This window comes from Nerophis ophidion, linkage group LG12, assembly GCF_033978795.1.
Source record: "Nerophis ophidion isolate RoL-2023_Sa linkage group LG12, RoL_Noph_v1.0, whole genome shotgun sequence".
Taxonomy (NCBI): domain Eukaryota; kingdom Metazoa; phylum Chordata; class Actinopteri; order Syngnathiformes; family Syngnathidae; genus Nerophis; species Nerophis ophidion.
Window position 1 is genome coordinate 30650792 of NC_084622.1, and position 16362 is coordinate 30667153.

Consider the following 16362-nt stretch of genomic DNA (forward strand, 5'->3'; position numbering starts at 1 on the left):
TTGGTTACCTGGAACTGCACTGCAAAAAGTGAAATCTAAGTAAGATAAAATATCTCAAATAAGAGTGATATTTGCTTATTTTCCGTCTGATAAGATCATTCTTCTCATTAAGCATATTTTATGTTTATGTTTTACTTGTTTTAGGTGTTTTGGTCCTAAATGATCTCAGTAAGATATTACAGCTTGTTGCCTGAGATGTTATAACCTATATTGAGTAAAACGTGCTTGAAACAATTTTCGTCCAAATGTCCAAAACTCACCCAGCAAAGTCCCACGGCAAGTGGGGGAGAAAAGTGAGAAAAGACGGCAAAATTCCAGTCCCACAAATCCCGGGATGGCCAAAATGTCCTAAACACACCCAGCAGAGTCCCACAGGGAGGGGGGATAATAGTTGGAAAATTGGGCAAAAGCCTCAAAAATGTTTTCACTTTTCTCCCTGCCTTCCCGTGGGACTTTGCTGGGCGCGTTTTGGACGTTTTGGGACTCGAACCTGGGTAGGTATTTAGAAAATTTTTGGGGACTTTTGCCGACTTTTCTCACTTTTGTCCCCCACTTCCTATTGGACTTTGCTGGTTGTGTTATGGACATTTTGGGCATCCCGGGACTTGCGGGGCCATACATAAGATTTTATTTTGAGGGTTTTACTTGTTTTAAGTCTTTTGGTCCTAAATATTACAGCTTGTTGCTGAGATGTGATGACCTATATTGAGTAAAACATGCTTGAAACTAGAAAATTAAGTGTTGCAAAGCTGTGTCATCAACACTCACAAGTATAAAACAACTTTTTTAAAGTAATCATTTCTTATTTCAAGCATGAAAAAAAAAATCATGATGCCGAGCATATATCATTATGTCAAGATAATGGCACTAGCATTTACTTCATTTAACAATATTTTTCAACATATTGAGCCAAAAGGTTTTTTTTTTTCTACCAAGAAAAGTGCATGTGTTATTAGTGAGAATATACTTATTTTAAGCTTTTTTTGGTTAATTGAGGTTAGCTAATTTTACTTGTTTTGGAAAGTCTTGACAAGCCCAATTTTCCCGTTCTATTGGCAGATAATTCTGCTTAGTTCAAATAAAATACCCCTCATTTTTGTATTTTTTCTTTCTTGTTTTTGAACACTGACTTTTTGCAGTGGGGGAATTTGGACCGAATCGGTTCAAATGGTGGACATTTATCCAAGGATTTAATTTGTATTATGACTGAGGTTGCCAAACATCACTTGAAAAATTCAATTGTACTGTATTTAATCTAATTGGGACACACTTTGTCTCCGTGAAAATCCAAAATAGTTAGCAAACTTAAATAGAATGGAATTACTGAATACATTTTATTGAACATTTTTACAACAAAATTGTTCCCATCACGTTCCTTCTCTGTAACCAATGAAAGAATAACAGGAAATAACCTACTCTGTTGGTGGTGTAATGGTACACACGTGTGCCTTTTGTGCCAGAAAAGGCACACAGGTTCGATCTCCAGTTAGGGTTATGCCAGGAACATTAGGCAAAATGGCGATCATGGGATTGAAAAAACTGACCCGCTGGGTCAGTTTTGCCTTTCATCCATTTTCTAGGAAAAATTTAATTAAATAAGATGTTTGTCTTGTTTTTAAATAGTAATGTAATTACTTCTTGATATGTGTAATTATTCAAGTTATACATGCGTTGCTTTTTTGAAAAACCTTCACATATCTGGTGTTTGCCAATGAGTGGTATTTTGTGAGATTGTGTGTGTCTTTAAAAGGTGGCACCTGTCTTTTAATGTGCAAACTTCATACATGGACTTACACTTTAGTAAGTCTACTCACAGACAATAGACTGACATTAATTGTTTTTTCTTTTGCAGTTCTCAGCCCAGGAGACTCTGGCGTTGTGCTAAAGTGTCAAGTCTGTGGCCACAACTCTGAATCCCCTTCCCAGCTGCAGCAGCATGTACAAACCCACCTAGAAGTGCGAGTCCCGACTGAAAGGAGCCCCACCCCTCGTCAAAGTACCCAAGTTGACCAGCTTCAATCATCGACACCTGAGGGAGAGCCTTTAGGCTGTGTCCCTAAGCCAGATTCATCCAGTCCTGGTGCTAATGGGGGCTCTGCCACACCACGAGGCTGCAGTCTCTCTGATGTTCAAACCAACAACAACCTTAAGATCAAGGTAGAGCCTCAATCAGAATCTGAGACAGAAGAGCAGATGGATGTTAAAGAGCGTAGCGAGAAAGCAGGCCAGAAATCAGAGGGGACGACAAATGAGAGTCAAACTACAAACCTAATTTGTCAAACATCAAATTCTCCAAAGAGCCCGGCTACCACAGTAGTAAAAGCAGAACCAACGAGTCCTACTCCCGGTTGTAGCCCAACTCATATTGGCGGTGCTGGCTCAGTTTTCCCAAGTGGATCAATGTTTTTGCCTCAGTACATGTTTAACCCCGAAACAGCCATTTTGCCCCAGGCCTCAGAGATTTTGGCTAAAATGTCTGAGATGGTTCACAGTCGACTGAAGCAGGGACAGACAGTTCCTCAAAACACCCCAACCGCCTTCTTCCCCTCTGCGCCAACCGTTCCAACAGCCACAGCAACTCCGCCTCAAAAAGGAGCCACCTGCTTTGAGTGTGACATTACATTCAACAACATAAACAATTTCTATGCACACAAGAGGCTTTACTGCTCCAGTCGACACCACGGAGAAGGAACCACCTCAGCTTCAGATCCAGGATCAGCAAGGGATACTCCCCCAGCCACGCTGCCTTCTAGAAAGGCACAAGATTCATCAGCATCTCCTTGTGATGGAGCAGTGAGCAGAGCAGCTTCGGCCTCACCTTTTGACACTGACCCGGCGGCAGAAAGCGGAGCAACAGAAATGAGGAGAGTTTTGGAAGTGAAGACCGAAACGCCATCGGGCAAGGAAGGAATGTCGTCCTCTTCTGAAGGGGAGGGTATAGGCAGTGGAGGAGGAAGAACAAGTGAGGATAGCCAGAGTCCTGTCAGTGGGTCTGTTGAAGACCTGGAAGATGATCCCAACCGAACCTTTTGTGAGGCCTGCAACATCCGCTTTAGTCGCCATGAAAACTACACTGTTCACAAACGTTTCTATTGCGCTTCACGCCACGATCCATCCAACCAGCGATCCACACACATGGCCAAGGCAAACACCACAGCAGCCTTCCAACCCCAGCCATTCCGCACACGCAAGAGGAAGAAGATGTATGAGATTCACATGGCAAGAACTGAAGCCTTAGCCGCTGCCGCTGCTACTGTTGCTGCAGCTGCCTCCGCTCCATCTCCATCAGTTCTTGGCCTGGCGGTGAAACAAGAAGTTTCTCCCAATGGAGAAGAAAACTCCAGCCCTGAAGGAGATGGTCCGATTGATTTGAGCAAAAGGCCTCGCCTGGTAGAACTTCCACGGGACGGTACTAGCAGTATTCTTCCCGTGTTGCCGCTCACTGATTACCACAAGTGCACCGCCTGTAGTATCAGCTTCAACAGCATTGAAAATTACTTGGCACATAAAACCTACTATTGCCCTGCCACCAGCCTCCAAAAGCACACCTTAGAGCAGCTCCACAGACTCAAAAGATCGGCCTCTACCTCTCCCAAAAGAAAGTCTCACCAGGAACGCCAAGATCTTCTGCATCCAATAGAAGCTAAGGCGCTCCCTGCAGAGTGGATTAGACAAGCTCAAGGTTCCTCGCCTAGTCCCCACATCTCAGCCTTACCTGCCTCGGATGCCACGTCTCCGCCTAATACAGCAAGCACGCTTGCAGCGACACCGGGAGCAGGCGCTAAAAGTGGTAGCACGGCTTCTTCTCAGATGGTCTGTCCATATTGTCCTAGCAGGACCATCACATGTGAGCTAATTGAGCATTTCAAGACTATGCATGGTCTGGTTGTATCAAAGAAGTCCCTCCAAGAGGCTCAACCCCTTCAAGGCAGACTAGTTAGTCCCAGTTCCAGCCTTAGTCCCAAAGATGGAGTCACAGCCACCACCTCCAATAATCCGAGATCAGGCTCTCACATTCACAGAGATACTACTAATGGGAAGGCAAGTAGGGAAACCACTTCTCCCTCCTCTCCTCTGGCAAATGGAAGCCCCTCCGGTGGAAGTGAATCCCCATCAGCCGGTTTACCTTTACCCATATCCCCTTCAGTGGCTCCCCCTCTGACTTTGTCACCTGTGCCTGACCTCCGAAGAGATACAGTTGGTACATCCCTAATTTCAGACAAGGCTTCGCCAACTGTTGCCTCCCATTCCCTCCCTGCATCCCAAACTGCTGCCATCCCCGGTCCTAAAAGCCCGGTCATCTCCCCGGTCCAGAACGGTAACTCCCGCTACTGCCGGCTGTGCAACATTAAGTTCAGCAGCCTCTCCACATTCATAGCTCATAAAAAGTACTACTGTTCCTCCCACAGTGCTGAACACGTCAAGTGAGATGAGTATTTCTTCCTTCCTGAGTGAGTAGACGCTACTCCTCAATTCTCTCCAAGAAAGCCCCCATTCCCCTTTTCTGCGGACAGTCCTCCCAGACTGGTGCCAAAGTTGCACTTAGCTGGCATGACCATTATCTGAAAGAATGGCTGTTACTCCTCAGCAGGACTTGATGTTCCTTTGCTCCTGAGCAGACTTTGCCAGTGGTGTTACTAATGATTATTTTTCCTCACCTGTGAGTCTGCAAGTACACTATGAGGTGAAATGGAGCCTACCTATGTGTCTACCTGCGCACTAAAGTGTGCCCTCGTCCCCTAGGTCAATTTCTTGCCACCAATCTAACATTTCCCCATTTCTCAATATTCCGCATTGTGGGACGTTAAAAAGTTCTCTGTGAAAACGCTTAGTCTGTCTCTTCTTGTCGGAAAAACTCCAGTTCTATTTTGACAATTGACTGAAGTGATCGTACAGGTCCAGAACTAAACAGCGAAATAATATCCCTTGTATGGAAAGACTTGATCACGTTTAATGTTTTTATTATCTGTGTATAGTCTATGATGTCTAAAGAAAAGTTATATTATTCATTTGGTTTCAACACTGGCTCTTTTACGCTAATTTTAAAAAAGCGGAAGCAATTTTTAGTTGAAAAGAAAAAATATGTGGTATGGAATGTTACTACTTACTGAAGGATATTTCACAATAGACATTTTTTTTCATATACACATGTTTTTATTTTCTCTTAAATGCAAGGGAGAGACAAATGTGAAATATTTATCTTGTAGTCCTCACTGATTTCATGTCAACAAAAAACTACCTACATATTGTGGAAGAGTATTTTTATTTGTTATTTACTTATTCTCATGCTGTTAGAAGGAACTGTGTGGCTCTCGGTGTGATGAAGTATTTCTAGTGTAGATATCTAATATCTTCTCCCTGGGACTACGTCGGATTTCATTGTCATGGAAGCCTTCATTTGTTGTCTTTATGTACTCTTTATTTGACGGTGATTCACCAGCAGCACCAATAGAACCATCACAAGACGTCGGAGTGCGGTTCTTATAATGAAGTCTCCTTCCAATAGGCTATAATAGTCTCATCCGGAAATCTGGCTTTATGTACCTGCATCATTTTATTTGTCTTTTAATGGAATATGAAGAAAATCCACCCATGCCTTCAAAGTTGAATATACTTTGTCAAATATTTTCCTGTCTCTTGCTTGCATTTGCATCCGGCAAAGAATAGGGCATGACCCATCTCACGCACTTCAGAACAAACACACAGTGGTTCCTTGGTTTGTGTTTGGTCATTCATTCCCGAAGGTAAGACAGATCCCAAATTGTATGAAAACGGAACACAATTTCTCCCATTAAAAATAAATCTAAATCCAATTCATTTGTTCCAGACACTCAAAAATGTATACACAAAACAGTTATAGTTAACCATGTATAAAAATAATTCATGCCTAATGAAAGTGATAAGTCAACAATTGACATCCCTTTTACCTTTTTTGAAGGCTATTGTTGTAAACAAATTGGTCTCATTTGACATTATTAATCAATAAAAGCACAGACTTGTGGTGTAAGTAACTACAGAGTCAACCAGTGATTGTGTCACAGAGCTGGGGTAGAATGACTTCTGTGTGAGGAGTTATGACACGTTTGGTCATAACAATCATGGTATGAACACATTTGGACACACTAGTATTACTAATAAATCAAATCAAATCAGCCAAAGTGCTGTACATTAGGCAGGTTAAAAGATAATACGAGGACCGAGCAAACAACACAACACAAACAGAACATGATAAAAAAATAAGACCGCACTTGGCTCTCGAGCCGGCAGAATAGTACGCGGGCAAACTGACTAGTTTCTTAGACCCTGTTTTGCCATATGCTAAACAAGACGGTGTGCAAAAACTGGGGAAAATCTTTGTTGAAAACTGGTAGTGGTGCACAAAAACAAAGTTACCAATTTAGGGATGGGTACTGAATCCAATACTTACATAAGTACTGACCTAATTCTCTTTGTACTACCCATCCATCCATCCATCCATCTTCTTCCGCTTATCTGAGGTCGGATCGCAGGGGCAGCAGCCTAAGCAGGGAAGCCCAGACCTCCATCTCCCCAGCCACATAGTCTTCCCAATGTGACCTGGGTCTTCCCCGTGGCCTCCTACTGGTCGGACGTGCCCCAGGGAGGCATTTGGGTGGCATCCTGGCCAGATGCCTAAACCACCTCATCTGGCTCCTCTCAATATGGAGGAGCACAGCTTTTCTTTGAGTTCCTCACGGATAGCAGAGCTTCTCACACTATCTCGAAGGGAGAGCCCCGCCACCCAACGGATACCGGCTGCTAGTACCCGTGATCTTTTCCTTTCAGTCATAACCCAAAGCTCATGACCATAGGTGAGGATGGGAATGTGGACCGACCGGTAAATTGAGAGCTTCGCCTTCCGGCTCAGCTCCTTCTTCACCACAACAGATCGATACAGCGTCCGCATTACTGAAGACGCAACACTGATCCGCCTGTCGATCTCACGATCCACTCTTTCCTCACTCGTGAACAAGACTTCGAGGTACTTGAACTCCTCCACATGGAGCGAAATCTGTGCTTGTATTACCGCTTCAAGTAAAATCTAACAGTGCCAATGTTTGATACCTCGGTTCAACGTGACGTGACGTCACGGCCAGTTGCAGACTCGCAGCTTAAACTCTTGCTGCATTTTTCTGTGCCAACAAGGCAACCGTGTTTCATAGAAAGGGCTCAACGTCAAGGTTCCACTTTTCAAGGTAGCTTGATGCTAATTTACATGGGATATGCCATATACATGCTACTGATGAGCATTAGCACCTCCCAATTTGATAATCAAAATTTTACCAAACAGCTGGTGTGTGACTGGCACATACGAACCCTGTTTCCGTATGAGTTGGGAAATTGTGTTAAATGTAAATATAAACGGAATACAATGATTTGCAAACCCTTTTCAACCCATATTCAGTTGAATGCACTACAAGGACAAGATATTTGATGTTCCAACTCATAAACTTCTTTTTTTTTTTTGCAAATAATAATCAACTTAGAATTTAATGGCTGCAACACGTGCCAAAGTAGTTGGGAAAGGGCATGTTCACCACTGTGTTACATCATCTTTTATTTTAACAACACTCAATAGACATTTGGGAACTGAGGAAACTCATTGTTGAAGCTTTGAAAGTGGAATTCTTTCCCATTCTTGGTTTATGTAGAGCTTCAGTCGTTCAACAGTCCGGGGTCTCCCCTGTTGTATTTTACGCTTCATAATGCACCACACATTTTCGATGGGAGACAGGTCTGGACTGCAGGCGGCCCAGGAAAGTACCCGCGCTCTTTTTTTACGAAGCCACGCTGTTGTAACACTTGTCTTGCTGAAATAAGCAGGGGCGTCCATGATAACCTTGCTTGGATGACAACATATGTTGCTCCAAAACCTGTATTGACTTTTCAGCATTAATGGTGACTTCACAGATGTGTAAGTTACCCATGCCTTGGGCACTAATACACCCCCATACCATCACACATGCTGGCTTTTGAACTTAGCGCCTATAACAATCCGAATGGTTTTTTTCTTCTTTGTTCTGGAGGACACTATGTCCTCTGTTTCGAAATATAATTTGAAATGTGGACTCATCAGACCACAGAACACCTTTCCACTTTGCATCAGTCCATCTTAGGTAAGCTCGGGCCCAGCCAAGCCGGCGGCGGTTCAGGATATTGTTGATAAATGGGTTTTGCTCTGCATAGCAGAGTTTTAACTTGCACTTACAGATGTAGCGACCAACTGTAGTTACTGACAGTGGTTTTATGAAGTGTTCCTGAGCCCATGTGGTGATATCCTTTAAACACTGATGTCGGTTTTTGATGCAGTACCGCCTGAGGGATCAAAAGTCCGTAATATCACTTACGTGCAGTGATTTCTCTAGATTCTCTAAACCTTTTGATGATTTTAGAACAACGTTGAGAAATGTTGTTCTAAAACTGTTCGACAATTTGGTTACAAAGTGGTGACCCTCACCCCATCCTTGTTTGGGAATTACTTAGCATTTCATGGAGGCTGCTTTTATACCCAATCATGGCACCCACCTGTTCCCAATTAGCCTGCACACCTGTGGGATGTTCCATATAAGTGTTTGATGAGCATTCCTCAACTTTATCAGTATTTATTGCCACCTTTCCCAACTTCTTTGTCACGTGTTGCTGGCATCAAATTCTAAAGGTAATGATTATTTGCAAAAAAAACTAAGTTTATCAGTTTGAACATCAAATATGTTGTCTTTGTAGCATATTCAACTGAATATGGGTTGAAAAGGATTTGCAAATCATTGTATTCCGTTTATATTTACATCTAACACAATTTCCCAACTCATGGAAACGGGGTTTGTACATTGTGATGAATAGACTCATTCCTGGTTATGGCAGCATATCCATCCATCCATTTTCTACCGTTTGTCCCTTTCGGGGTCGCGGGGGGTGTTGGAGCCTATCTCAGCTGCATTCGGGCGGTAGGCGGGGTACACCCTGGACAAGTTGCCACCTCATCACAGTACGCCAGTTTGGAGGTCTTCCTCCCTCCTGGTTCCATGGACCACCAAAAATAGACATGACGGCGAACAGTTTGTGACTTTGTTTTATTCTTTCAATAAAGCCTTCGCCTTGTCGGGTCGCTTTTCAGCTCCTCCACTGCTCGCTCTACGTCTCGCTTTTCAGCCTCACGCGTCGTCGTCTTCGTCTCGCTCTCCGTCACTTCTGCGATGCATGTACTGCTGGCTCTCCAACTCCTTCTGCCCCGCCGTTCTCGGCTGCGGCCCTTTTACACACTGCCAGGTGATTATAGAATTGCGCCCAGGTGGGCGATCCACGCACCTGACATCCATCTGCAGGTCCGCCGACCACGCCTCCTTGCCCTAGGGCGTTTCGCCTTGCTGCAGGTGTGCCGGCCACGCCTCCTTGCCGCCATCTCGGAGTCGGCCCTGGCGTGCCCTGCCTCGCTGCAGGTCTGCCGGCCACGCCTCCTCGCAGGCAGCACAGCTGGGACACATTTAGATAAAAGAATACTGGCAAATGACATTCAGAAGTTTAAGAAAACGATATATAACAACTGGACAATGCAGCTGAGATAGGCTCCAGCACCCCCCGCGACCCCGAAAAGGATAAACGATAGAAAATGGATGGACAAAACAGTTATAAGTATTGTTCGTTTGTTTTTTTTTCAATCAAAAAAATTTACATTTATTAAAATTGTGAAAGGTGCCCATCCCTATGCCACTGTAATTATGTCAGAATTAACAGATTGTATTTGCTGTCTACAATATTTAACATTTCATTGGGCCCAAGTTGAGATTGTAATTAAAGTTAATAATAGTCTGTGTGGCATTTCATCCACCCCTTAAGAGTAAAAAAACATTTTGACTAACATCAGAAGGCCTAAACATTTTCTATAAACATGACATTTTCCAAAAAGAAAAAAAAAATATTAAATGGATTATACTTGCATATCGCTTTTCTACCTTCAAGGCACGCAAAGCGCTTCGACACTATTTCTACATTCACCCGTTCACACACACACTGATGTCGGGAGCTGCCTAACCACGACCCATCAGGAGCAAGGGTGACGTGTCTTGCTCAAGGACACAACGGACGTGACGAGGTTGGTAGAAGACGGGGATCAAACCAGGAACCCTCATTTTGCTGGCTTGGCCACTCTCCCAACCGCCGCCACGTCGTCCCCCAACTTCACACATCTGAAAACGTTCACTTATATTTCCCACTAGTTCTGTTTTATCCTCATTGACCTGATATGACGGAAAGTCTGGTCTTGGTCTGACACTTAAAACCGGAACCCAGTTGTAAAAGTTCTCCCCAGTTGTTAGTTATTAGTCCTCCCTGGTTTGCAACAAGTCATCCAACATTATTCATTGAAGAAATGAACAGAATTTCTGATTGATGGAATGTTGTCCCTTTTTTTTTTGGTCTATTTTCCCCGCTGTGTTTATTGCATCACATTTTCTGAATGTTTTTGGTTTAGGGGAATTTTCCCCGTAACTATATTTATTTTATGCAGCACTTTCTTCCGTCAGACAAACAAAACAACTATTTTCACGAAGGACTTCCCTAATTAGTTTAAATTGAAATGGATGTCAAAACTTTTGAATTTGTTTTTCATATATTTCAAGCTGTCCAAACTATGCATGGGAAAATAAAAAAACACAACATTTCTGAGAAGTGTTTTTTTCTTTTTTTTTTTGTGGTCGTCAGCTTCGACTCGCACTTTTCATCAGAAGCCTGAGTGGCGGACCTTGAGTTTGATGATGATTACGTGTAAAAGTGTCAATACTTTTCTTTCAAAAAGATGACTTTCTTGTGGAGAGTACTTGAATGAGTCATCAGCCTTGCTTTTAGAACCTGTGACTGATCACTGCTCTGACGGGGTGGGCGACTTCATGCTTTTGAATCATCTTTGCACAGCTGACGTAGAATGCACATTTCCAAGTGGCTTTCTTCTTGTTTTAAAAGAGTGAATTGCCAATCAAGTTGGACAGTAAATTTACAGTGTGACTAAACACATCCGTGTGGGAAGTCATTGCAAATAATATATCTTTGCAGAGTGAAAGGTTAAGGTTTTAAATGGTTAAGTTAAAGTTAAAGTACCAATGATTGTCACACACACACACACTAGGTGTGGTGAAATTTGCCCTCTGCATTTGACCCATCCCCTTGTTCAACTCCTGGGAGGTGAGTGGAGCAGTGAGCAGTAGCGGTGGACACGCCCGGGAATCATTTTTGGTGCTTTAACCCCCAATTCCAACCCTTAAAGGCCTACTGAAATTACATTTTCTTATTCAAACGGGGGTAGCAGGTCCATTCTATGTGTCATACTTTTTACTTGTCATATTTTTGCTGAAAGGATTTAGTAGTCTTAATGAAATTAAACAATGGATGTCCGCTAACTTTTTGCAACTCAACGCCAAAAAAACGGAAATGCTGATTATCGGTCCTGCTAGACACCGAACTCTATTTAATAATACAACTCTAACATTTGACAACCAAACAATTAAACAAGGCGACACGGTAAAGAATCTGGGTATTATCTTCGACCCAACTCTCTCCTTTGAGGCACACATTAAAAGCGTTACTAAAATGGCCTTCTTTCATCTCCGCAATATCGCTAAAATTCGCTCCATTCTGTCCACTAAAGACGCTGAGATCATTATCCATGCGTTTGTTTTACGTCTCGTCTCGACTACTGTAACGTATTATTTTCAGGTCTCCCCATGTCTAGCATTAAAAGATTACAGTTGGTACAAAATGCGGCTGCTAGACTTTTGACAAGAACAAGAAAGTTTGATCACATTACGCCTGTACTGGCTCACCTGCACTGGCTTCCTGTGCACTTAAGATGTGACTTTAAGGTTTTACTACTTACGTATAAAATACTACACGGTCTAGCTCGATCTTATCTTGCCGATTGTATTGTACCATATGTCCCGGCAAGAAATCTGCGTTCAAAGGACTCCGGCTTATTAGTGATTCCCAAAGCCCAAAAAAAGTCTGCGGGCTGTAGAGCTTTTTCATTTCGGGCTCCAGTACTCTGGAATGCCCTCCCGGTAACAGTTCGAGATGCCACCTCAGTAGAAGCATTTAAGTCCCACCTTAAAACTCATTTGTATACTCTAGCCTTTAAATAGACTCCCTTTTTAGACCAGTTGATCTGCCGTTTCTTTTCTTTTTCTTCTATGTCCCACTCTCCTTTGTGGAGGGAGTCCGGTCCGATCCGGTGGCCATGTACTGCTCGCCTGTGTATCGGCTGGGGACATCTCTGCGCTGCTGATTCGCCTCCACTTGGGATGGTTTCTTGCTGGCTCCGCTGTGAACGGGACTCTCGCTGCTGTGTTGGATCCGCTTTGGACTGGACTCTCGCGACTGTGTTGGATTCATTATGGATTGAACTTTCACAGTATCATGTTAGACCCGCTCGACATCCATTGCTTTCCTCCTCTCCAAGGTTCTCATAGTCATCATTGTCACCGACGTCCCACTGGGTCATTATTGTCACCGATGTCCCACTGGGTGTGAGTTTTCCTTGCCCTTATGTGGGCCTACCGAGGATGTCGTAGTGGTTTGTGCAGCCCTTTGAGACACTAGTGATTTAGGGCTATATAAGTAAACATTGATTGATTGATTGGTAGAACATCCACGATAAAGTTCGCAACTTTTAGTGGCTAATAGAAAAGCCCTGCCTCTACCGGAAGTCGCAGACGATGACGTCACATGTTGATGGCTCCTCACATATTCACATTGATTTTAATGGGAGCCTCCAACAAAAAGAGCTATTCGGACCGAGAAAACGAGTATGAGCGAGTATGAAAGATTCGTGTTTGAGGATATTGATAGCGACGGACTAGAAAAAAAAAAAAAGTAAAAAAAAAAAACCTGATTGCATTGGGACGGATTCAGATGTTTCTAGACACATTTACTAGGATAATTCTGGGAAATCCCTTATCTTTCTATTGTGTTGCTAGTGTTTTAGTGAGTTTAACAGTACCTGATAGTCGGAGGTGTGTGTCAACGGGTGTCTTGACGCCAATGTCTCAGCGAAGTCGACGGCAGCTTTATGGGCGGCGCAAGCTCAGCTGATCTCTGGTAAGAAGCGACTTTTTTACCACAATTTTCTCACCGAAACCTGCTGGTTGACATTCGGTCGGGATCCATGTTCGCTTGAATGCTCTGATCCATAGTAAAGTTTCACCTCCTTGAATTTTAAACAAGGAATCAGCGTGTGTTTGTGTGGCTAAAGGCTAAAGCTTCCCAACCCCATCTTTCTACTTTGACTCCTCCAATATTAATTGAACAAATTGCAAAAGATTCAGCAACACAGATGTCCAAAATACTGTGTAATTATCCCGTTAAAGCAGACGACTTTTAGCTGCGTGTGTGTGCAGCGCTCATATTTCCTAACAGCCCGTGACGTCAAGCGTACACGTCATCATTACGCGACGTTTTCAAGAAGAAACCCCCGTGAAATTTAAAGTTGCAATTTAGTAAACTAAAAAGGCCGTATTGGCATGTGTTGCAATGTTAATATTTCATCATTGATATATAAACTATCAGACTACGTGGTCGGTAGTAGTGGGTTTCAGTAGGCCTTTAATGCTGAGTGCCAAGCAGGGAGGTAATGGGTCCCACTTTTATAGTCTTTGGTATGACTAGGCCGGCTGATGTAATTTGGATCCTACAGGAAAAGTGTACACATCCAAAAACTTCAAATTACTTGAAAAACAGGTTATGGAAAATATGGATGGAATGACAAAATGGATGGGGACACGATGAAATACTCGACTTTCCATGAATTCTAGATATGTATATTTATTTTATTATATATATGTATATATATATATATATATATATATATATATATATATATATATATATAAATAAAAGAAATAGTTGAATTTCTGACGGCACCTATTCAATACACAGTAATAAAAACACAGTTGTTCTACTAACTGTACTGTGTTTGCTGGTTACTATTAAAAAAAACAACACTTACCTTTCACTATTTGAGTAACCTTTGTTCTGCCATTTGCGTACCGCCGAGCGATCTCCTAATCCGGGAACATCCCTCACGGCCATCCGCAAATGAGAACAGAATGTTGCTTCCAGCTATCAGCATAGCCATCTTTGTTTCATACACCATCGGGTCTCCATTTTGCGAGGTGGCCCATAGTACTGGGTTGTGAACGATGCTGCGCTGTGGACACTTTGTGCTTCGCTGACCTTTCGTGGCTGAGTATATCCGTTCGGCCGTGTTCAATGGAGAAGTCTGTTCTACAAAATCTACAGGCAACATATCGCTTCCCTTCGAATTCTCCTGGATTAACTGAAATTCTTGTTTCCAATCGTTCTGGAACTGGCCAGCATATTTCTTCATTTTGCTCGTTGATGGTGTAATATATTGGGTTGGAGTCAATAACCAATATATTGGGTTGGAGTCAGAACAACAGACTCCCTAATGCATGTTCCTTGACTGCACTTAAATGTAGAACATATTAACATTCTATTCTATGTACAGTAGATGGCAGTATTGTCCTGTTTAAGAGTGTCACAACATTGAGTCAGGTCTGCATGGCGGGACTCCAGCTCCGCCTGAATTTCGGGAGATTTTCGGGAGAAAATTTGTCCCAGGAGGTTTTCGGGAGAGGCGCTGAATTCCGCGAGTCTCCCGGAAAATCGGGGAGGGTTGGCAAGTATGCTTCGGCTCAGCTCCTTCTTCACCACAACGGATCGATACAGCGTCCGCATTACTGAACACGCCGCACCGATCCGCCTGTCGACCTCACGATCCACTCTTCCCTCACTCATGAACACGACTCCTAGGTACTTGAACTCCTCTACTTGGGGCAAGATTTCCTCCCCAACCCAGAGATGGCCCTCCACCCTTTTCCGGGCGAGAACCATGGACTCGGACTTGGAAGTGCTTATTCTAATCCCAGTCGCTTCACACTCGGCTGCGAACCGATCCAGTGAGAGGATTAAGTCCCTGCAAAAAGCAGAGACTTAATCCTGCAGTCACCAAACCGGATCCCCTCAAGGCCCTGACTGCACCTAGAAATTCTGTCCATAAAAGTTATGAACAGAATCGGTGACAAAGGGCAGCCTTGGCGGAGTCCGACCCTCACTGGAAATGGAAATGGAATGTAGATCATAACATGACTTAGTTAATTCACTTCAATAGTCATGGGCTCTTTGTCAATATTTGCAAATGGTAATGTCTAGTAGCGCGTCAAAAACAATACAAGTTCCATTCGCCACTTTGAATGAAAAAAAAAATCGTATAGCCCAAATATGGCAATTATTATGAGGTGGAAAGGGGGGATTGTAAATATAATGATGGTACAAATTAGTAAATAATTAATAGTTAACAAAATGGTTGTAGATGTCACAAAACCTCACATTGGACTGCTTGTATCGATGTGCTCTTCCAAACATAGATGTGCTTGCTTTTAATCAGGTGACTGTTGGACTAAAATAAATTTTTTTTTTTTTTTTTTTTTTTTTTTTCTTTGTCATGAAAAGGGGAGTTTTTTTGGGTTGGCGCACTAATTGTAAGTGTATCTTGTGTTTTTTATGTTGATTTAATAAAAAAAATAAAATAAAATTAATAATAATCGAGCTGCGGCCCCGTGGTTGGGGACCACTGCTTTATAGGACACGGTGACAATGCATTTAGCAGCGAGGTAAGAAGATGATTTATAAATAAGTAAAGAGAGTAGGTGGTGCACTCAAGAAAAACTGCTGTGGGGAAGTCTGACTATAAGTGGGGTTGATGACAATGGGGCCCACAAATCCTTCAATGTCAGTGAAGCAACCCAGCGAGTGCTCTTGGTGATAGAAATGGACTAAAAGTGCTAATTTGGCTTTTAAAAGCTTATGTTCAAGGGAGTTGTATTTACAAACATGTGTACACTGAAATGCAATAATTGTACCTGTATTGCTCTTCAACAGATTTGCCTGAAAGTAAAACATTTCAATAATGTCACTAATTTAGTCACTTGAAGATTATATCATCAGAATATTCAGTTAGTAAAATTAGTGTTAAATTGGTCCATCACACTTCCAGTCACTCAGGACCCAAGTCCAAATATAAATATAAGAAATGTTAAATGGTCACTGAAGTAGAATGGAAGCAGAAGCCCATAGATGCATACAGTACAGGACACCCTCCAGCTGCTCTTCAGAATCAGAATCAGAAATACTTTAATAATCCCCAAGGGCAAATTAAGATTTTCAGCACAATTTCATTCAAGATCAGACAAACACTACAGGAAGACAGAACAGGATCACTGACAGGTGTGCCAACTTCCGGCGCTCCTTACAAAAAAGGTGAGAAACAGAATAAATATC

The 16362-nt window shown here is 42.8% G+C and overlaps 1 protein-coding gene across 1 annotated transcript in view; it reads left to right on the plus strand.

The window, feature by feature from the left end:
* The window catches only part of zfpm1 (zinc finger protein, FOG family member 1), a 218776-nt gene extending 208093 nt beyond the window's left edge, over nucleotides 1–10683 (plus strand). Inside the window, exon 10 of the mRNA XM_061917349.1 lies at nucleotides 1853–10683. Coding sequence (XP_061773333.1) covers nucleotides 1853–4428 — 2576 coding nt within the window. The 3' untranslated portion in view covers nucleotides 4429–10683. The remainder of the gene's footprint in view (nucleotides 1–1852) is intronic.
* Nucleotides 10684–16362: the final 5679 nt, after the last annotated feature.